At 40.7% G+C, this 22,686-nt stretch overlaps 1 protein-coding gene across 2 annotated transcripts in view; it reads right to left on the bottom strand.

Moving 5' to 3' along the window:
• Rif1 (replication timing regulatory factor 1) overlaps window positions 1-21,707 on the bottom strand; it is a 55,800-nt gene extending 34,093 nt beyond the window's left edge. The window contains exons 1-15 of one of the 2 annotated variants that reach the window (XM_021651547.2): window positions 21,590-21,707; window positions 21,173-21,286; window positions 20,020-20,098; window positions 18,076-18,172; window positions 16,735-16,862; window positions 16,555-16,649; window positions 15,018-15,207; window positions 12,195-12,287; window positions 10,739-10,877; window positions 7,546-7,697; window positions 4,086-4,203; window positions 2,698-2,871; window positions 2,390-2,500; window positions 717-779; window positions 497-597 (exon numbers count right to left, since the gene is read on the bottom strand). In XM_021651547.2, the coding sequence (XP_021507222.1) occupies window positions 497-597; window positions 717-779; window positions 2,390-2,500; window positions 2,698-2,871; window positions 4,086-4,203; window positions 7,546-7,697; window positions 10,739-10,877; window positions 12,195-12,287; window positions 15,018-15,207; window positions 16,555-16,649; window positions 16,735-16,862; window positions 18,076-18,172; window positions 20,020-20,098; window positions 21,173-21,276 (1,644 nt within the window). In that variant the 5' untranslated portion in view covers window positions 21,277-21,286; window positions 21,590-21,707. Of the gene's footprint in view, window positions 1-496; window positions 598-716; window positions 780-2,389; window positions 2,501-2,697; window positions 2,872-4,085; window positions 4,204-7,545; window positions 7,698-10,738; window positions 10,878-12,194; window positions 12,288-15,017; window positions 15,208-16,554; window positions 16,650-16,734; window positions 16,863-18,075; window positions 18,173-20,019; window positions 20,099-21,172; window positions 21,466-21,589 lie in introns of those variants that run through there. The other variant, XM_060390155.1, reaches the window with a different exon arrangement.
• Window positions 21,708-22,686: the final 979 nt, after the last annotated feature.

Genomic DNA, 22,686 nt, shown 5'->3' with positions numbered 1-22,686 from the left:
CTTGATATCAGGTACTATGCTACCCCATTCCAGTGCATCAGTGTATTTTAATGTCACAGTCTGTATGGGTAATATACTGTGACATTTAAAATCATTCAGAATTTAAGAATGTTACTGTTCCATATATTATAAAAATTACATACAATTCATTTTTTCTGTTCCTACAACTTAAGTTTAAAGCATATTTAATAGCAAAGTCAATGTGCTATTGTTACCTAGCACTCTGGACATTAAAATAGGTTCAGTTCAAGTTGCATAGCCTATTCCATTCTTGGTGTCAAGCGGATCCCTTTAACCACACTGTGTATGTCTGCAGCAGCTGGTATTTACTATACAAAAGTTTTTACTATAGAGGTTTCAAATGCCATTTGAACACGGCCCAATGCCTATTCAATATTTGGTATTATAAATGTCTGTGCCAAACTTCATCTGAGCAAGTATCAATATAAACTGAACTTCAATATTAGACTTTCAGGCAACATATAAATATACTTACCAGTGTTTTTGATACAGGAAATACTTCTGAGTTCACTATACTTTCCAAAGATTTCAGTACAAGGGTCAAAACTTCAGAACCTGATCTTTCTTTTCTGTTTCCTATCAAAAGTAAAAGGAAGGATATACTTCACCAATATTATGATAAAACAAGACTGACAATGGCAGTGAAGTGCTGCGGTTGTGCTATAAAGGTCACCGAGAATTGTGGTAGTGCTTACCTGATTCAGTCACTGACTTCACCAAGCTAATCAGCTCCTTCCAGATAGCACTGACTACTGCATCTGTCAAGAAAACAAGTACATTTAAGATAGGGTTCAGTTCCTATTCCCCCATCTGTAACTCCAGTTCCAAGGAATCAGATGGTCTCTTATGGCCACCTTGAGCATCAGGCACACTCATAGTACACATACAACGCACACGAAATACGCATACAAATAACTTTAAAACAAGAACACAACAAAACCTATTCTCTCATTCCTTATCCTAAAGAAATAGCAATCTGAGAACTACTTTGAACAATATTTATAAACCTACCATTTCAATTTTTCTTTTTAGAAATAACACTCCTTTTAGAAGAACGAATGCTAACAGGCCAACCATATAACAAACATTTTCACTTTTCCTGTATCTCTATTTTTTATGTTAAATACTCACTCTTGAAAAAGTAAAACAATGATTTAGAAAGATACCAGGGCCATGCCTACTATCAGAGACAAGAAAACTCTCAGGCCAGTGGAACTACACAGACCAAGGTGCCTTCTCCAAAGGATGCAATTCCCCCAGTCTAGACTCCACATATATGGCCTTTTAGTTATTAAAACAAATAAAAGAACCAAAAAAAAAAAAAAAAAAAAAAGGCTCACGAGGCACTTGATGCAAAGTCTGATAACCTGAGTTCGGTCCCAAGACCCCACATAGTGGAAAAGAACCAATCTTGAAAAGTTGTCCTCCACATATGTGGCATGACAATGTATGAATACACACATACATGCATAATGGGAGAAAGAGTGTTTCATTTTCCAAGCTAAATATTTATTTAATCTACTTATTTGGGGGTGACAGGCTCTAGGCTTGAAAATCAGGTCAGCCTCAAATCATTGACCTCCTGCCTCAGCTTTTTTGCAGTGCTTTGGATGGTGTTTGCTACCATACTCATGTCTGGTTTGAAGAGAAGATTTCACCAAGGCTACAGAGAAACCCTGTCTCAAAAAGAATAAAAGAAAAAGAAAACAAGGTCACCCCAGGGTGACTATCTAATTTCTAGTACAAGGATTACAAAGGTAAGCCACCATACCTGGCTCTATGTTTCTTGTACTCATTTGTTAGGCCCTGAACAGAAACTTAAATGCAGATATTGAAGCTGCAGAGCCTGGGTTTGAGTTAGAGCTCTATTAATCACTATAAAACTTTATACATTATTTACCACTTTATACAATCAACATCATCATGCCTAGAATGTATGCTACATTGATAAGGCAGTCATCAAATACCAAAGAGATTGGCCTGCCTCTACCTACCCAATGCTGTCAGCCACTTCAATCTCCAATTGTAATGGACAAGTATCACAAGTTACTTTAAGGAAAAAGAAAAAGTGTTTGGTGTACAATCTAGCCAATGAGTTACACCAAGTATTTGCTACTTTATCTTCCATTAAAACACTTTTAGGCTGGCAAAATGGCTCAGTATGTAAAGGTACCTGCCTCCAATCCTAATAGCCCAAATTGAATTCCCAAGACCCAAATGGTAGAGAACTTGAGTCCCAAAGAAGTTGTCCTCTGACATCTCCATGTGCTGTGGCACATGTATGACCAAAAGTGTGCACACACACAAATGAAACAAATAATTAAAAAAACAAACATACTTTTGAGTTTTAAAAATTTCCTAAACTTACCTGAGGCATCTCTTCCAACTGCAACAAAGCTATCATGAACAGCAGTGATAAGTGTATGTGCATGCTTGGAGAAGAAAGAAGGGCTGCTGATTAGCGGGTGTTCCAGTGGCTCTAAATACAACAAACAAAAGACAATCAGGACAAAAGATTTAGGGAGCAAACTTCACACACAGAAAAGATTTAAACTCATTCCAAATATAAGCATATTATTATTCATAAGCTTCTGTGAAAATGAAGCCTCTCCTCCACCCAACACGTTAAATTTTGTTTGGATTGTTTCAAACACGAAATTATTTCAAAACAAATACCTAAGCTCAACACAAGCTTGTTTTGCTTGGCAAAACTCAAGACTTCCGGACCCAACAAAAAATGAAGCATCATTTCCAGTCCCAAAAGCTGAATAGAAGGGATTGTAGCCATTCCACCTGTATATGAATTCATGTTCACCCGAGGAGTTGCAGGAACTCCATAAGGAGAAGCACCTTTAAAAAAGAGGGAAACCAAATTATTCATTGTATTTCCTAATACAATAAAGCTTTTAAAACATGATGTAAAATTTCTCAGGTATTAATATAAATAAATCTTGAAATATCCAAGCCTTTCTGTAACTTCAATAGAAACTCTAAAGAGTTGAAAAGGACTAAGTTAGTCACTAAGTTACATGCTCTAAGTATCCTTTAATACTGGGATACATTCTGTGAAGGTGTGGCTTTGTATATTCAACTGTTGATTGTGCCGGTTGTTGGCATTATTTCTATGGCTATTTCAGTAGTCTTTTTTTGTAAATATTTATCCTTCCCTCACTTGCCTACTGACATAATAAAGAGATGTAAGCCAATACTTGGGCAAGAAGTGGAGGGCGGAACTTCCAGGCTAAGAGGTTAAGCTAAGAGACTTGGATTCTGGGACCAGACAAGTAGGGAACAGGATGGACCACAGCAGAACAGAGAAAGGCACAGAGCTAGCTAAGTGGCAGGGTCATGGCTGGGGTAAGTTTCGAATAACTGGGAGACTGCCCAAGCTTAAAGGCCTAAACTTTAAACTATTAAAAGGCCTACATGTCATTATTTTTATGGCTGGCAGGTCTGAGAAAGTCCCACTATATCTTGAGACCCATTTTTCCAAACAAGCACAGCGGCATGATAGGAGCTAGGCTTCGTTTTACTCATTTGCAATCAAAGCATTTGGAGGCAGGAGGATTCATGTCAGTTCAAGGCCAGCCTGGTCAACAGAGTAATTGGGTCCTAGGATAAGGAGAACTACATCATGAGATCATATCTCAAAAAAAAAAAAGTAAATTCAGCCTCAGCTACAAAGTGAAACACTGCCTCGATTAAGAGGGGGAAAAATTCATCTAACTAGGCTACATACATAATGAGATCTGCCAACAAAAACTAAGATAAAGATAAAACTTAAAAAAACAACAAAAAATGTTTTCCAACCACAATTATCTAGTTAAAAGCGATCAGTGAAAAAGATAGTATCAACAAAAATATATTACAGGTGTGGCCTCTAATCCCAATGAGAGAGAGGCAGGCTCAAGAGGTTCACTAGTTCAAAACTAGACTCAGCAAGTCCTGACACAGGGCTGTCTCAAAAATAATGAAAAATAAAAAGAAATTTTTGCATAAAGGACCTAAGCTCTGGAGAAGAGTGAGATCACTCTTTCAAAGACTTTAGGAAGGAAATGTCTCACCTTTATGTCCAGGAGTGAGTGGACTTAAGCCAGGAGAAGTAGACCCTCGGGATGTGCTGCCTTGAGGTGAAGCAATACTATCAACACTTATTGTACTCTGAATCAAAGGCACACAAACCTAGAGATGGCATGCCAAAAAAAAACAAAACAAAACAAAACAAAACAAAAAAAACAGTAATTATACTGTCAGGTTTGTAAAAGCTTTACAAGAAATGTATTCCCTAAGAAGCAACCTTAATTCATCTGACACAAGTAGTACAGGCCAAGTTCTAAACATAAACTTTAAAATTCTAAACATGACCAGTCTCACGGAAGAGGTAGCAAAATAAAATTACCTCATTTAATTTTATATAAAATATCATTTAAATATCATTTAAAAAAATTATGGTTAAACTTGGTTCCTAGTCCTTATATATCCAAACATCCCAAGATCTTGGGCTAGAGAAATAGCTCAAAACTTAGGACCATATGTTCTTGCAGATCTGGGTTCATTTTCCAGAACTTACAGTAACTATCCAGGTTCCAAGGGACCCAAGGCCCTCTTCTAAACTCCATGAGCAACAGGCAAGCACATGGTGCACACAAGACATATAAACAAAACACACTTAAAACAAGCACAATTCCATTAGTTCTAAACCTCCAACAAAAGTACATGCATTAGTAACTTTGGCAAGTAAGTTCTGAGTTGGTCACCACATTTCTGGTCTATGTGCTGTAGTCCCCTATGGGGCCTTCTGCAGCCCAGGCTGTTACCAGCACACTCCACTTTCCTGGTTCTTGACACTAGATTACTAAGAAAGCTAACCAAGCATCCTGTTAACTTAGCTGTTTTTTGGTTTAGTTTGGGTTACTTTTGGGGGTTGGGGGTCTGTGTAGCCCCGGTTATCCTGAACACAGAGATCCACCTGCTTCTGCCTCCATGGTTTTGTATACCAGACTGGCCTTGAACTCACAGAGATCCACATGCCTGAGTGCTGGGATTACATGATTACACTGCATCCAACCTGACTGAAGTTTTTAATTCTTTGGTGTCAAAAATTAAACCCACATTATGCATACTTCTTACCACTAAGCATTCGATCCCTAGCAGAACAAATTTTTTGTGATGTCACATTAGAAAATACCTTTATTGCTTAAAGCTCACTTCTAAAAATCATGCACTACCAGTCCCACCCATTCAATACATTCTAGTCGGACAATTAGATTAGACTCTTTGTATGTTAATTATGTAAAGATTCATGACTGAGTGTAAAGATTTCATTACCATTTACTTAATGCTAATTTTTATTTATGTCATGTTTTACCAAACTTGGCAGGCTTCTATCTAAAACTCAGGAAATAAGGCCAGTAAGAAGCTCAGTGGTAACTTTCCTAATACAGGGTACCCTAGTTAAACCCAAGACTTCCAAAGAATAAGGGTCTGGGGTTTTTGGGGGGTGGGGTGGGTGAGGGTCTCTGTGTAGCCCTGGCTGTCTTGAACACAAAGACCTAGCTGCCTGTGCCTACGAAGTGCTGGGATTAAAGGCATGCACTTTGCACCTCCATGCCCAGCTGCTTTATGGTTTGTTTTATTTTGCTTTCTCAAGTCAGGGATTCTCTGTGTAGCCTTGGCTGTCCTGAACTCATTTTGGCTATATGTTTAGCTCAGCTGGCATTATGAAGTCCTGGTTTTGATCCCTGGTACTGCATAGCTGTACCCAGCTATAATCCCAGCATTTAGAAGATGGAGGCAGGAGAATCAGAAGATTATTCTTAGCTACAAATCAAAGCTCTAACCAGGGACTACAGAAAACCAGTCTCAAAAAAACAAGCCAAAACTAAAACACATAGTGACTCATGGCTCACCCATAATACCAATTAACTTAAGAAAACAAAGAGGAAAAAAAAAAGCCTCAATTTCAAGTCCAAACTATTTTAAAGTGTCCAAAATGGTCTTTTAAAACAAAAGGGCACAAATAGGAGAAAAAGGTTCTAGTACCAATACACCATTTAAAACTGCCTTACAGGGTTAGAGAAATGACTGAGATTGAGAACACTGGCTGTTCTTCCTAAAGGTCCTGAGTTCAATTCCCAGCAACCACATGGTGGCTTATGCTCATCTCTAATGAGATCTGGTGTCCTCTTCTGGAGTGCACGGTACATTGTACATTTAATAAATCTTTAAAAGTGCCTTACAGTTATTTATGTAGAATGTAAGAAGTACACTACAGATATAGAAGCAAAACCTTTTTTTTTAAAATTAGAAATCAAAAGGACTAGAGAGATGGCTCTGAGTTTAAGAGCACTGGTTGCTCTTCCAGAGGTCTTGAGTTCAATTTCCAAACATCTCATGAAGGCTCACAACAACTCATTAGAGTTAAGGTGCCCTCTTCTAGCATGCAGGCAGAATATTGTATACATAAATAAATCTTAAGGGAAAAAAAAAAATTAGGGCTGGGTGTGATGGTGCACTTCTTTAATCCCAGCATTTGGGAGGCCTAGATCAAATTTAAGTGGTTAGTGTCAGTAAATATTTCAGATGACTGGTTATAACTATGCCATCTAGAAAAAGGAGAAATAAAAACAAAGAATTTTATTTCTATTAACCTTGTCGGGGCTGGCGAGATGGCTCAGAGGTTAAGAGCACTGGCTGCTCTTCCAAAGGTCCAGAGTTCAAGTTCTTGCAACTACATGGTGGCTCACAACCATCTATAATGAGATCTGGTGCCCTCTCTGGCATGCAGGCGTACGTGCAGGCATAACATTGCATAACAAATGAATAAATGAATGAACGAATGAATGAAAGGATAAACAAATAAGCATTGTGGCATGGCACTTCCTATTTCACTGTTTATTAACTCACATACAAAAAAAGGTTAATTTTATAATTAGAGAGTATCTGGGGAGGGATCACTCAGCACTTAAGGCTTGACTGCTCTTCCAGAGGACCTGAGTTTGATTACCAGTGCCCACACAACAATCTGTAATTCCAGTCCCAGAGATCTAGTCTTCTGGCCAGCTCTAACACTAGGCATAGAAGTAGTACACACACACTTGCAGACAAAACACCTATATGTGTTTTTTTAAATAAAAATAAATGCTCTACACTAATAGGTACGTTAGCATTTGCTTATTACAGGCTTTTACATAACCCATTTTAGGCAACTGGAGAATACTCTCCAACTCACTCAAGTTCTTATAAAGACAAAAGACCTTTAAGATACTGATACATAAAAAACCCTCCGATTAGACTGGTAAGAATTTAAGGACACACGCCAGGAGTGGTGGTGAACACTTCCAATCGTGGCACTCAGGAAGCAGGGGCAGTATATCAAGTGCATCTTGAGTGTGAGGCCAGACAGATTGCTAGTGAATGAATGCTACCTAGGGAGTTCCAGCCCAGCTAGGGCTACATATTAAGACCTTGTCACAAAGAAAAACAATAACAACAAAAAGCCACATGGATTAGTAATTATGTTACCTGTTCAAAATTGGCAGGGAGCTGAGGTCCAAGTCTCATCAGTAAATACCACCAGACTTCTAGTTTTGTTAATGCTAATGTTTCTGTTCTCACATGGATGGAACTCAAAGGCTGCATTAGCAACTTGAGTCTTTTTGCACTACAAAGTATATCTTTAAAAAAAAAAAACACATAAACACAAAGATTACTGTAGCAAAAGAAGTCAAAACAACTAACTTTGACAAACTCCAATACAGCTGGACCAAAAATACAGAATAGAAATTATAATATTAGATACAGTATAACATAACAGGTTTAATATTCCTACCGAGAACTTGGACATGAGGCAATATATACAATATGTCAGATTCTTAAAACTGAAAGGATGCTACTGGTATTTAATGGATTGAAACCAAGATGCTGCAATTTTTTAAGAGAAAGAGAAGAAAAGAACCATAGTGGCTCATGCCTACACTCCCAGCCCCACAGGACATCAGGACAAGAGGATCAAGAGATATAGACCATCATGGGCTACATAAGATTCTGTCTCAAAACAAAAGAAAGGGAGGCATGTTCTTATATTACAACAACAAAGTTAGGCAGACATCTGTTGCGTTTGAGGCCAGCCTGATCTACAAAGAAGTCCAGTATAGCCTAGGCTACAGAGAAACCATGTCTTGAAAAACAATACAAACACACAAACAAAAAGTTATTTTACAAAGTGGTGATGCACACCTTTAATCCTAAGCTACACATTTACTCAGCTCTACCCTACTTAATAACTGTCAGAAGTCAACATACAAATGAACCCAATTTGTGCTTGGTTTTTTTTTTTTTTTTTGTCTGTTTGCTAACTCTTGAGATTTGCTTTAATTTTTTGTTTATGTGTTTTGGGAAATATTTCACCTATGTGCAGGTGCCCTTAGAGGACAGAAGAGTGTCAGATACCCTGGAGCTGAAATTTTCCAGGCAGTTGTAAACCTCCCAATGTGGGTGTATCCTCTGGAGTTGCTAGTCGTAAGCACTCTTAACCACTAACCCATCTCTCTCTAGCCCCTGAAAGTCAATTATTTAAGAAATATTTTTACTAGATGTCTTTATGACTTAGGTAAACTAAGACAGTCTTTGCTCACATATCATATCACAAAGACTTCAGAAAGATCTTGAGACATCAGAAAAAACAGTATTCAATGGAACACCTTCCACCAGTATTTCTTATAACTACTTTATCATTTAACTGAATGACCATTTCTATAAGAGGTCTGGATGTTATGTAAAAGATTACAAACATACTACCAATCAAATCTAGGATCAAACTGTCTCCTAACTGTGGGTTTTTGTTTGTTTGGAGACGGATTTTTCACTATGTAACTCTTTTGGCTTGAAACTCACTAGGTAGATCAGGCTGTCCTCAAACTTACAGAGATCCACCTGATTCCATCTCCTAAGAAATGGAATTATAGGGATGTGCCTCACACCTAGCCTGTTAAAAAAATTTATACTGATGTTTTAGCTATTTTTTTCCATGTATGTGTGTGTCAAATACTCTACCTCAGCATTATAAGGTGAAAACGAGTCTAGAGGTAAGGGAAAAAAGTAAGTTATTAATATTTTATATTCTATGGCTACCATAGTTTCCTGTCACCTATCGTCTGTATTGCTCCTGATAAATCAGGTTTTCTAAACTAGTCATAAAGTCAGAGCTACTGTGGTGATGTCAAAGAGACACACACACTTAACTCAGGCTAGAAAACCACAAATAGGTCTTCATTTTGCTCAACTTCCAAAGTAACGTAGGATAAGTCACAAATTAGCAATTCTCAGTATCTCTCAAAAATCTGTTTACATATTTATTCCTATTCCCTTAAGGTAAAGTTAATAAGAACATTTCAATATAAAGCCCAGTATAGCTTTAATTTAGATCATGGTTACTCTGGCATTAGTCACATCCAAAGACTTCTAGGTCTGTGTATGATCCAGCTAGACCACGAACATGCCTTTAATCTAGGAGAGACAGAGACAAAGGGGTCTGAATTCAAGGCCAGCCTGTTACACAGTTTTGAGGTGTGGTGGTACATGGCTTTAATACCAAACAATGAAGGTAAAATTTATCCACTGAAGGAAGCACCCATGTTTGAAAGTGTTATCTAATTGAATGGCAGAAAAACTGACAAAATCAGAGATTTGACAGAATAGGATATACCCAACTCTCCTGGAAACAACAGAGAGGAGAGGGAAGCTACTTAAGAAGCACTGTAGAGAGGGAGAAAAGGCAGTTTTACTGAAAGTAATAGGGAGCAGGTTGCAGAAAGAGAACTCAGAAGACTGAATGAACCAGAGAATAAAGAGGAGTCAAGATATTAGAACAGACTGCTGGAGTCAGTTTGAGGTCTAGCAGAGCAATTCAGAGGCTGAGATAAAAGCCAGATTGAGTAAGTTAGCTGGAAGGAGTTTGAGCCAGATCAGCTGAGTTGAACCAGCCAGCCAGAGTTCAGAAAGAAGATAGGGTGAGCTTATTAAGCAGTAAGTCTCAGAAACTAAAAACATTCTAGGCCTAGGTTAAATTGTATGAAGGCTAGAAGCTTCCAGGACTAGGCCTAGGTTAGCAGGAATCAGTAAGCCTTTTAGACAACAACTGAAACAGACGAATAGTTACTTTTACACCAAAGAATAAAAGCAGTAAATAAATTCATGTGAAAGTAAAACCTTGATTAGTTTGAGCTACCTAGGTAGTTCAACATCAGACTCACCTACATTTTTAGAACCTACCTCAAAAAAACAAACAGACAAACAAACAACAAACATGGCCAGCAGGATGTGTCAGGCTAGCTGTACAAGTCCAATGATGTGTTGTTTGACACCGAGAATACAAAGAAATGGACTCTACAAGGTTGTCCTCTATCCTTCTTACCACGGCTCATATGGCCTTGACTTTGTCAAACACACAAACACACACTTAAATTTACAAAGCAAATAAAGAAAAAGTCTTTTTTTTAAAAAAAGATTTAGGGTGCTGGAGAGATGGCTCAGAAGTTGAGAACACTGTCTGCTCTTCCAGAGGTCCTGAGTTCAATTCCCAGCAACCACATGGTGGCTCATAACTATGTATAGTGAAATATGGTGCCCTCTTCTGGCATGCAGAACACAATATACAAAATAAATAAGTAAATAAATAAATAAAGCCTAAAAAAATTCTTTTAAACTATTTACTTACCTGGGTTTAAAGCAAAATTATCTATTAAGCTTTTCCAAGCAATGAAAGCTATCTTTTTGATCATGGGTGTTCCACTACGGAAACCTAGTTCTTCCAGCTGTAACAAAGAATTGATAAAACTCCCACTTCGGTGCAAGTTCTAAAAAAGAAAATGTATGATAAAGTTATTTATTCACTTAATATATATTCTTGGGAATTCATAATCTAATCAGTAAACAAAAGAAAGCTACATTACTTACATAAACACCTACAGCCTGAGTAATGGGGCTATATTAAGTTAAAACACTGAGGGTGTGGGAAAACAGACAACTCATTCAATAAAGTACTTGCTGTGCACTGAGGAGGACCCAAGTTCAATCAACCCCCAAAACTCAGGTTCAAAACCTAAGCAGCTGGATAAGGCTGCACATAGAAAGCAGAGGCAGGCAGTCTGCCTTCAATGTCAGTGCGGCCTACAGAGTTTTCGTCTAGCCAAGAGGACATAGTAAAACCATGTCTCAAAACAGAAGACTGAGTGAAAGGGCTATTGAGACAGCTAAGCAATACAAAATGCTTTTGCTCAGCTTTTCAGGAAGCCTAAATAAACAGTAGGACAGTAGTGGTTCCCAGCATTCAGGAAGCAGAGGCAGGTGGATCTCTAAGAGTAAAAGACCAGCCTGGTCTACAGAGGGGAGTTCCAGGGCAGCCAGCCAGGGATACAGAGAAACCCTGTCTCAAATAAAAATAAAAATTAAAATAAAAAAACTTGAAAACTTGAGTATGATCTCCAGTGGTAGGGCAGAAAAACACCACAAAGTAGCCTTGACTTCTGTGCATACATGCACATACCTGTGACTGCACATGCATACACAATAATAAAGTTTAAAAAAATACATACACACTCTTTTAAGTTCTACATGGTAGCAAGCACTTATAATCTCAGTGCTAAAAAAGCAAAACAGCTGCACATTCAGTGAATGCATATGAACGTGAGACCCCTGCCTCAAAGAAAATAGAAGCTGGGCACAGACAGTGGCAAATACCTTTAATACCAGCACAGAAGCAGGTGGATCTAACAACCTAAGTTTAAATGCTGGGAGACCCATAGCGGAAGGAGTGAACCTCCCCCAAGTTGCCCTGATGGATATCGAATCTCTCGTATCATTCACACAAATAAAAGTAATGAAAAAATCTAAGGGCACATGGCACCTAATGACCCACACCTCAGGTTGACCTCTGGCCTCCACATACATGTATATATGTTAATGTGCATACATGACCATGAAAGCATGCATCCACATCTATAATCCCAGAATTTATCGGCTGATACACGAGGATTACTGAAAATTGTAGGGCTGAGCTATGCGTTGAGTAGTGAGTTCCACAACAGCTTGAGTGTAGAACACTCAAAAAAGTAAAAATTCTGACATGTTCAAACTTTAAAAATATCAACTAATTCACTATCTGTATTACTTACCTTTCCAAGAAGTTTGACAAACAAAGGCCATAATTTTAACACGTAGGTCTCATTTTTACTCATAAATAACTTTTGGAGTTCCGAGATTAATTTCTGTAAACAAAAGTAAAACATTTAAACACTTTAAGAGAAAAACATCCACTATCTAAGACTAAGAACTTCTTATACATTTTTTTGAGCCAAATAACCTTTCCCACAATGAGAAGTATATATCCTCCAAAGAAAGCAAAAACTGCAGCATATAGCAACCTGAAGTTTAAAGTAGAAAGCACCTAATTCTACCAATAAGCTTAATGCTCATTTGACCATCCTGCTGTCTACCAATCCAGCTCGGTTTTCTTGCCAGCATACTTCTTCCTAATAAAAACTTCAGGCATATCATTAGCCAGAATTCAAATGACACTGTAGCAATTCTCGCATACTAATAATTTTAAAAACCCTCTAAAAGCTTCATGGCAAATGTTTCTAAAAGTTCAAGAGCCTGTGAGATGGCTCAGTGGGTAAAAGCCCTTGCCCCTTAAGCCTAACAACAAAAGATACCCAGAATCCACATTAAATATCAACTCTCAATTTGCCCTCTGACTGGGAATAGTGATGCACACCTTTAATGCCACCACTCAGGACTCAGAGGCACACCTGGTCTACACTGAGCTCCATGTAAGACTGTCTCCCATGTGCACCACAGCGTGTTATATATATCCTGGCAGTCACAATCATACATACGATAAATTTTAAAAGCAAATTCCAAAAACATTTTAGCTCAATTTAAAATGCTAATATTTTAGTTCATCTATAGATTGGCCTATCTGGAAAAAGCACATTAGTACAAAAACTGACTTATTTGGACAAAGTAGTGGGGGAATCTCTGAAGGGCCTATGCTGCCATGGCTCCTTCCAATTCTCTGCTTCTAGTGCACTATGATTTTTAGTTTCTGAATTTTTCAAGATACAGGCCCACTATGGACAGCTGTTACCTGCTGTCAAGACAAGCTAGCCTTCAACTCACAGAAATCCGCTTATCTATGCTTCTCAAGTTTGCAGTCTACTATGACACAATGAGCCGAAGCATATACTCTGCCACACACTACTGCCACCATGTTGTTTATGATGTAAAGTGCATGGGACCAAGTAACCAAACCTGGACCCCAAAGAAATACTTGTTTTTGAAGAGTCTGATTAAGTATTAAGTCTCTTAAGTATTTTATCACAGCAATAGCTAACGAACACATGGCTCTCCATATAAATCATGTTACCAATAAAAACCTCAGGGCTGGTAAAGTGCTTGGTACACAAATTTGATTCCCAAAACCAAGGTTAAAAGACAGAAAAGAAGAAAGAAAGAAGCCAGATGGTGGTGGCACATAACTTTAATACCAGTACTCAGGATATGCAGTTGAACCTCTGAGTTCAAAGCAAGCCTAATCTACAAAATGACTCCAGGACAGCCAAGGCTACAGAGAAACCCTATCTCAGTAAAGAAAGAAGGGAAGAAGGGAGGGAGGGAGGGAAGAAAAAGAGAGAGACACATACAGAGAGGGTGGGGACTGACATAGCTGTACATGTTTGAAATATGAGCTAGAAAGGTGGAGAAAAGAGGACCCTTGGGTCTCACTGGCCATCAAGTTCTAGGCGAGTGGAGAACAGTGCCTGAGGAATACCACAGACTGTCCTTTGGGCCTCTCTATATACATGTATCCATGTAAATACAAACACAAAAATAAAAACTTGACTGACAATAAACCAAGCTTGGTGGAACAGGCCTTGAAATCCCAGACTCAGGAGGCAGAAAAGTCTTAAGTTTGGTCTATGAAATGAGCTCCTGGCTACCAAGAGCTGCACTGTGAGATCCTATCTCAAAACAAACTTGCAGTAGTCCTCCTAGTCCAAGTCCTTTGTGATTATGTGCTGTCTTTGTCATTCCCTTCCACAGAAAAGCTGCCCACAACATTCTGTGAAAATGAGCTGGGTATAGAAACATAAAGGGGCCTTTGCACTCAGGACTGACTTACCTAAAATGAGCTGGCACTATTATTATTATTCACACAGCCAGTTCTTATACTGGCTTTTAATCACTGCTCAAATGTCCCAATTTAACCTTTTCTTCATACTATATATGCCTCATCTTTTATCTTAAACTAAAAACTAAGTCTCACAAGTTTACATAGTACCTAACAATGCCGGTAGAACCAGGCAATGGTAGCACACACCTTTAATCCAAACCCTCAGGGAGGCAGAGGCAGCCGGGTCTCTGTTGAGTTTGAGGCCAACCTGGTCTACACAGTGAGTTCTAAGACAGCCAGGGTTACACAGAGAAACCCTGTTTAAAAAAAAAAAAAAAAAAAAGATTGGCCTTTAGAAAAATTCACTGCAAAAACAAAACTGATGAGAATCACCTGAACCAGGAGCTAAGAAAGTGCATTGACATGAGCATTAAATGTGTATCTATGAGATGCTACAACTAAATCTATTACAATTCTTTTTCAGAAATCTCTCTTTGTCACTCATTAGAGAAGGGATAAAGTATCTAGACTTTAGTAAGAACTAAAACAATTCAGTTGTTATATAGATGATTTGTCTAAGCAACTATTTTCTACATTTGTTTCTTGTTTTGTGATGCTTAAGACTGTACCCAAGGCTTTGTGCATGCATACTAAGCTGGCACTCTTTCACTGAGCTATGTCTAGCCTAAATCTTTGTTTTGATTCAAAACAAAACTCCTCAGAGATGGTCTAACGATACCATAAATTCAAGCTGAATTTTAAGTTCAAGGTAGAACACACCAAATGTAGAATTCAAGAAACTCTTACAAAAGGTAATACTTACAGTACTCATAAGGTGCTCAGCAATCATGGCTATCTCTTGCTGTTTCTGAAGCAGCAATGGCATCCCCATCTCCAGAACAGTAGCTCCCCGCAAATGTACCTTCTGTGCTGAGTGAACAACTAACGGTATAACCAGTTTGGCCCACCTCACAGATTCTTCTCCCATTTGAATTGGGGCTTGTTCAATTAGCCTACAGCAGAAAAACCCAATGACTAAATCAAACTTTAAAAATTAGGTCAAGCTAAATTATCAAGAAACAAAACCAGGTGATGCAGGCCTATAAACCCAACTGTTCAAAAGGCTACAATCACAATCACAAGTTCAAGGCCTACATAGTCAGTTTACATAGTCAGTTAAGTGCAGCCTTAGGCAACCTGATGAGATTATCTATTTTTCTGTAAAAATAAAGACATCAGGTCTGGGGTACAGCTTATTTATTTGCCTAGTATGCTCAACTCTCTCCCTCACGCTGCAAAAGAAATTACCAGGAAAATGAGCACCACACAGAAATAGGTATAACATGGCCCAAATGCTTGAGAAATGTATATATGTGTATGTATAGAGAAACAGATTAAAATTGTACCTGTATACATCTACACTGCCTATGTGCATCCACACTGGAATTCTCTTGTTTTTATTTAAGAACGTTTATTTTTGCAGCACTAGGAATTAAAGCTAGCTCCGTATGCTTAAAAGGCACTCTACCACTGAGCTTAAAGAACTATCTATACTCCTAGACTTTTCACAAAATGTTTAAAGCAAATACATTCTTGGTCTTAGGTTGAAACTTTTTTGGGGGAGGAGGTGGCTATAAGATGTCTCCGTGGGTAAAAAGTACTTGCTGACAAGTCTGATGACCTGAGTTTGATCTCTGGAACCCAGCCCTCTAGCCTCCACAAAGACATAGTAGTACACAAAAACCAACAAAATTGCTATACTACAAAACTGAACATTATTAAAGGCCATCAGAGAAATAATCTACAAGTCAGTCATAGCATCAGAACCAAGTTAAAGCAAAATGCTGTACAACTAAAACCTTTGAAGACTGAAACTAAGTGAGCCTGTCAGCATGTCTAAAAGTAAGGTGCAAAGATGCTGTAGGCTAAGCTCACTTAGTACAATCATACTTTGAAAGCTTTAAACTACAATTTTTAGAACCAAATTATGCTTCCAAATGAATATATCCAAAACCATTTCACTAAAAATAAAAACAGCAACTTATGTATCTTTTCATCTTGTTACCTTTCTCTTGCTTAGCCTAGAGGCTATTCATTTGGTTTTCTAAACTTTTCTGTTCTAAACCTCCATGTGTGTGCATGTACGTGTAGCTCATGTACCGCCATGTCTACACAGCCAGTGTGTGGAGGTCAGACAACTTGCAGGAATCTCTCTCCTCCTTTCACATGGATTCTAGGAATTGAACTCGGGCCGTTTGGCTTGGTAGAAAATGGCAGCCCCATTGTTTAACATCTATTTTGTCATTAAATATAAGAACTCCAGAGCTTGTTCATTCTAATTTATTTAAGCAGTTACATACCTTATAATGACATTTAATGCTTCAAAATCAACAACAGCAGAATGGTTCTCTCCTTTACTTAGTATCACTTCCAAGGAATCAATAATACTGGATACCTAAACAACAACACACACACACAAATCAAATGAGCCACAACTGTTTTGGAGGTACATAATTCAAATGCCCCAAAATTATACTCACCATTTTGCTAATAAGTTCAGCAGGAAATGTCTGTTTTGATATTACCCACAGTGCTCTGGTACACACATTTTTGTCTGAATTCTTAATGATACCATTTAAGGTTAAAAGCAGTTCTTGAATATTTGCCTCTGGAAAAAAATATAGCCATTTTAATTTCAATTATGTAGTATAGTTTAAACTTTTTAAATCTCAAATATAAAAGTAAAATAAAAGTAACAAAGGCAGATGGGGAGGGGGCTGTCAGAAACTGCAGATGATCACAAAAGCTGCAGAGATACTGACAGATATCACACTTTTTGTCAGGGTACAAAATCCTGACCAAAGAGGAAAACTTTAAAGAAAACACACAGTAGCAGACTGCATTAACTATTGTCATCTTAGGATGTAAACAAGTCTTACAAAAAACAACAAACAAACAAAACTACAACTGTTCAGTGGGCAGTGAAAATGACAACTTTATGATATCTCTCAGTTCCTCTAACAGAGATCTTGTAGGATTCCTTTACAATTGCAAACTACTAACTACAGAGCCATACTATTACTTAACAGTTGGAAAATATCAGGTTATATACTTTTTAATTAATTAATTAGTTAATTAATTATGTATGCAATATCTGCATGTATGCTTTCATATCAGAAGAGGGCACCAGATCCCATTATAGATGGTTGTGAGCCACCATGTGGTTGCTGGGAATTGAACTCAGGACCTCTGGAAAGGCAGCCAGTGTCTTAACCTCTGAGCAATATCTCCAGCCCCCAGGTTCTACACTTTATTACCACTTCCAAACTAACATTTACCAACATTTTATAAGAACTCATCCTCAGCAAGTTCCTTAGGGCATATGACTGGCATATAAATAAAAAAACAGATAATTTTTAAATTATTTAAATTATTCAGCTCACTTCCAAGGTACAATATATGCTCTCCTTAAGAAGTGTTAGAGCCAGGCATGGTGGCAAACACCTTTAATCCCAGCACTTGGAAGGCAGAGGCAGTAAGATCTCTGTGAGTTTAAGGACTGCCTGGGCTCTGCTATACAGAGAAACTGTCCTAAATAAATAAATAAAGCAAAAAAGAAAAGCTTGGGGACCACTAACAAGACTGAGCCAGTAAAATCCCCTTTCCATTAAGCCTAATTCAAGCTCCAGAACCCACACGAGATGACTCCTGCAAGGTGCCCACTGACCTTGAGTATAGGTTCACATTCGAAAAATGCCTTCTAAATACGAGGGGGAAAGAGTGCGCAAATCATAAACTACAAATTACGAAGTTTAGCCACAGAGACTAGTACTTGAACTGTATTGTACTATTTATACTTTAGCTTTAATCAATTTACCTACCTGATAATCCTGAGGTAACTTTGGGATTATATAAACAAAATCCTAAGGCCTGCAGAGCAGCACTACTCAGTTCTGCATTCTGACTGGAAATGTGAGCCTACAAAAACAAAACCACATTCACAGTAGAGAAAGACGTTCTAGAGTCAAAGCCAGCCAGTTGTATCCCAAATTCTTTGCACGTCAATCAGCCAACCTTTTGGGAGTGAGTAAAAAAAGACAGGGAAGCTTGGCAAAGAAGAAAGAAACCAGAAAAAGATCAATTGAAAGGGACTGGAAAGATAGCTCAGCAGTTACTCTTGCAGAATATCTAACATTTGGTTCCCAGTGTCCACATGGCTCACAACCTGTCCATAACCCCAATTCCTAGGGTTCTCACACCCTCTTCTGGCTTCCAGGGTCACTGACGCATGTGGTGCATAGACATGCATGCAGGTAAATACCCATACACACACACACACACACACACACACACACACACACACAGAGACAGAGAGAGAGAGAGAGAGAGAGAGAGAGAGAGAAATCAACTGAAACACTTTTTAAGACAAATGACATCTCCCACATATCCATGCAAAAACAAAGAAAAGGAAAACAGATGAAAATGTTAAAATTATTAGACAGGAAACAAACAGGAGCATGGTTCTTCTACAATGAACAAGCAAAGTCTCAAATGCAAAACTGACATCCTAGCTTTAGAATGGAGTGATAACTTCTTGTTCTCAGACTAGGAAAGGGAAGCAGCTGCGATGTGGCAACTCTCAAGTATTTACTATATATTAGGCACTTAACGTTAAAAGTGTTCAAGAAATTTGGGACTGGGGATGTACTTCAGTTGGTACAGTGCTTGTCTAGCATGCATGAAGCCCTGGGTTCAATCCCCAGTACTGCATAAATGCAAAGTGGTGGCACATGCCTGTAATCCCAGCACTTGGGAGGCAGGAGGATCAGAAGTTCAAAGTCATCCTCAGCTATATAGGAAGTCCAGGGCAAGCCTGGACTAGAGACCCTGTCGAAAAAAATAGTAATAATTTTAATAAGGTTGGGATATTTAGTTCAATCTTTTCATTCTAGAAACAAGAATATTAAAAAGTGTTGATGGCAGGTTATGAAGTCACTAGTGGTCAGGTGTGGCTAAGAATACAGACTCAGCCTGATATTAACTATTACCACTAAACAAGGAAGTTAAATATAATTTTTTTAAAGTATTGACAATTTTCCAAACAGGCATAATTACCAAAACCTGAAAGTAAATGAAATAAATAACATGTACTATGGGGTATGACAGTGGCAGCCTATAATCCCAAAACCTGGGAGACAGAGGCAGGACTATCACTTAGCTAGCTGTCTCAACCCCCTCTAGCCCTCCACACAAGCAAAAAAAGTATGTGTATGAATACTATATCTATCTAAAGAACAGACCAAAGATAGTTGCCATTTTAGGATAACTCAGAACTATACTTCCAAAAAGCAAACAGATTTTACCTATGACAATTTTATAAGAGACAGGCTTTGAACTCACGAAACCCGGGACACTCTAGCAAAAAACCAACTTCCTAACCTGCAAAGTGGTGCTGTGAATCTAGCTTGGCAGTACATACATAGCACATAGCACTTTCCTAGCATGCCAGAAGCCCTGGAGTCTAGAGATCTAAAGTGAGGAAACACATGTAAGGTAAGTAAGAACGTGATGAACTGTAGGTAATCATAAAGAAGATAATAGTCCTATCAAGAGAACAGCTGATATTCTGTATTCAGGGCATTAACAATGCACCGGGTAATAGGACATCCAAAAGTGAAAAAGACATTTACTAGAAAGCTAGTCAGAGTTGCACCTGGAATCCCACCACTTGGAAGACTGAGGAAAGATTTCAAAGAGCTCAATCTAGGGAATTCATACTGAGGCCCTGTCTGGAGTCAAAAAAAAAAAAAATTAACAATACTGACCTTTAAAACTGTGTACAGTCGAGGAAGATTTTTCTCAATCTCTGTAATGACTTCTTTTCCTTTTTCTCCAGTCATTCGACTTTAAAGGAAATAGAACATAAGGTTAGACTAAGAGCATGAACAAAAACTATTCTTTTCAGAGTGGGAGAGACGATTCAGTGGTTAGAAGCACATATGGTTCTAAGGACCTGAATTCAACACCTAGCACCCCTATCGGGTGGCTCACAGCCACCTGCAGCCTCAGTTCCAAGGCCACCCAACACTTCCCGTCCCTGCAGGCACTGGTACCCAGACCTTTAAAAAACTTTTTAAAGTTACTCTCAAGGGCTGGAGACATGGCTCAGCGGTTAAGAGTACTTGTGTGCTCTTCCTGAGATCCTGAGTTCAACTCCCAGCAACCACATGGTGGCTCACAACCATCTATACTGGGATCTGATGCCCTCTTCTGACACGCAGGTGTACCTGCAGATATACCTTCAAGCCCTTGAAAATTAATTTATTCCTTAAAAGTGGTTTCAGGGTATATAGAAAACAATGGAAACTACATCAGCTATAAGCGGTCCTTTGCACCAAATCTTTCTTGCCTCTACAACCTTCTTCGCTTTTTCTGAATTTTTAGATAAGAAAAGGAAATGGGGAATCCCTTTCCCCAGTCATAATTCCTAATTTTACAGCCATTTGCCAAAAGTTAGAGAAATCCTAACATGTTTCAATACCGTAAAAGCCGGGATCGTGGCGCTGACTTGAGGGGGGGAAAAAAAAAGCCAATTCTGGGGCTGGTTTGATGGCTCGCACCTGTAATCTCAACCACGAAAAGGCTTAGGCAGGGTCACAGGTTCGGGGCCCCGGGAACCAGAGCGAGCCGGGCTCTCGACCCCCCCTAACTAAAGCAAGCCAAGTGCGGGCCGCCCCCTCGCTCGCCGCGTCGGGGGTTTGCAGTGCATAAAGCACCGCTCCCCGAACTCCTTCCAGCTCCAACTTTCCCGAGACGCTCCCGGCCGTCCGCGGGCCGAACAAAAACCTCCCTCCCCGAGGAAGCCCTCGGCCGCCGCCGCCCGCTGCGCCCCGCAACGCCAGCCGGCGGGCATGGCCCGGGGCGCCCCAGGCCGCCCCGCGTCCCCACGTCCCCCCGGCCGCCCCCCGCCGGCCTCACCTGGTCAGGGTCAGGTAGGCGTCCGTGTGCTCTCCGGGGGACGCCGCCGGGTCCTCCCAAGTCTCCAGAAGCGGCTCCAGGGGGCTGCGCTCCGCGGCCGTCATGTCGGCCACCCTGGGGGGTGAGGCCGGAAGACACCGGTGACCGGTGGCACGGCCCGCGCGGCGCCCTCACCTGCACGCCGGGCCGCGCGCTCGCAGGCCGGGCTCCCGCCGCCGCCGCCGCCGCCGCCGCTTCCCGCTTCCCGTGCAGGCAGGCGCGGCCGCGAGGGGGCAGAGGCGGCGCCGGTCGGGACTCCCGCTCCTCCACCCCCACCCCCCGCCCGGCCCCGCCGCCACGCGCGCGCGCGGGAAGTCCGCTCCGCCGCTCTCCGCCCCGGGCCGCCGTCCGCTCCCCCGGCTCGCGCTATTTACTCACGCGTGCAGCCCGCTCCTCCACGACCAAGATGGCGGCGGGGGGCGGGCCCAGCGGCGCGCGGGAGCCGAGCAGGCCTGGCGGGAGAGGCTCGAGCCAATCCAACGGGCGGCGGCGCGCCGGGCTGCTCGATGGCCGGCTGCCCGCCCCCGCCCTCGCCCCCGCCCCCCGGGTCGTCCTCCTCGGGGGCGAGGGGGCGGGAGGGTTTAATCTCCCCGGGCGGGGGCGAGCGATTGGTGATGTAAATTAGCGCGCGGCTCCACCTGACTCTCTCCGCAGGCTGTTCGGACCAAGTTTGCAAACTCCCAGATCCGGGGCTTCCGAAACGAGCAAGCCAGTTGCTCAAGAGTGAAGGGCTGGCTATTAGGCTTGGGGTGTTGGTTTGTTTGTGTGTTTTTGGTGTGGTTGCTGGCGTTTTGTTTTCTCGAGATGCAAGGCTGAGCCTTGCGCCTGCGAGCCTGGCTTTCTAAGCCGCTGAACCCCAGCCCGATGGCTAAGCCAGAGGGCGCGTCTCAGGCATGCCTACTTTCGGGAGTGGCAACGTCAGGGACCTTAGCAAATTTACTCCATCTCAGTTTCCTCTGAGGCCAAACCAGTTGCAGCACTTTTCTCCTCAAAAAAAAAAAAAAGTTACAAGAGGCCAACGGCGAGCATAACAAAAACCTGGAAATGGGCGGCATTGATGTGCAGATTTCAAAATTCCGCCCTTCGGGCCCCGTGATTCCTTAAGTGGAGGCAACTGCCTAGAAGCGGCTTGCTTCAGAGGGACCCCAGGTGTTGCAGGGGAGCGTGGCCCTGTGTTACCCAGGTGCAGGGAAACCACAGTAAACCTTTAAAGAAGGTGGTTCTCATTAACATCATTTCACGTCCCTCTAAGCACGCCCCCACAGCCGGCAGAATTGGCTCAACTTTAAGAACAGAAGGTCCAGGAAGCATGACCTAGTGACCCACGCCTTGTAGGCGGATGAAGGAGTTCCAGACTAATCAGGGCTACATAAAAAAAAAAAAAAAGTTAATCAACAACAAATAATAAGGCATGCCAAAGCCACTCTCTCAGAAGAGAGCTTGTCTGGCACGCATGAAGCCCTGAGTTCCAACCT

Source organism: Meriones unguiculatus, chromosome 8 (assembly GCF_030254825.1).
Source record: "Meriones unguiculatus strain TT.TT164.6M chromosome 8, Bangor_MerUng_6.1, whole genome shotgun sequence".
Taxonomy (NCBI): Eukaryota; Metazoa; Chordata; class Mammalia; order Rodentia; family Muridae; genus Meriones; species Meriones unguiculatus.
Note: the sequence above shows the minus strand (reverse complement) of the source record. Positions and strands in the feature narration are given on the sequence as shown.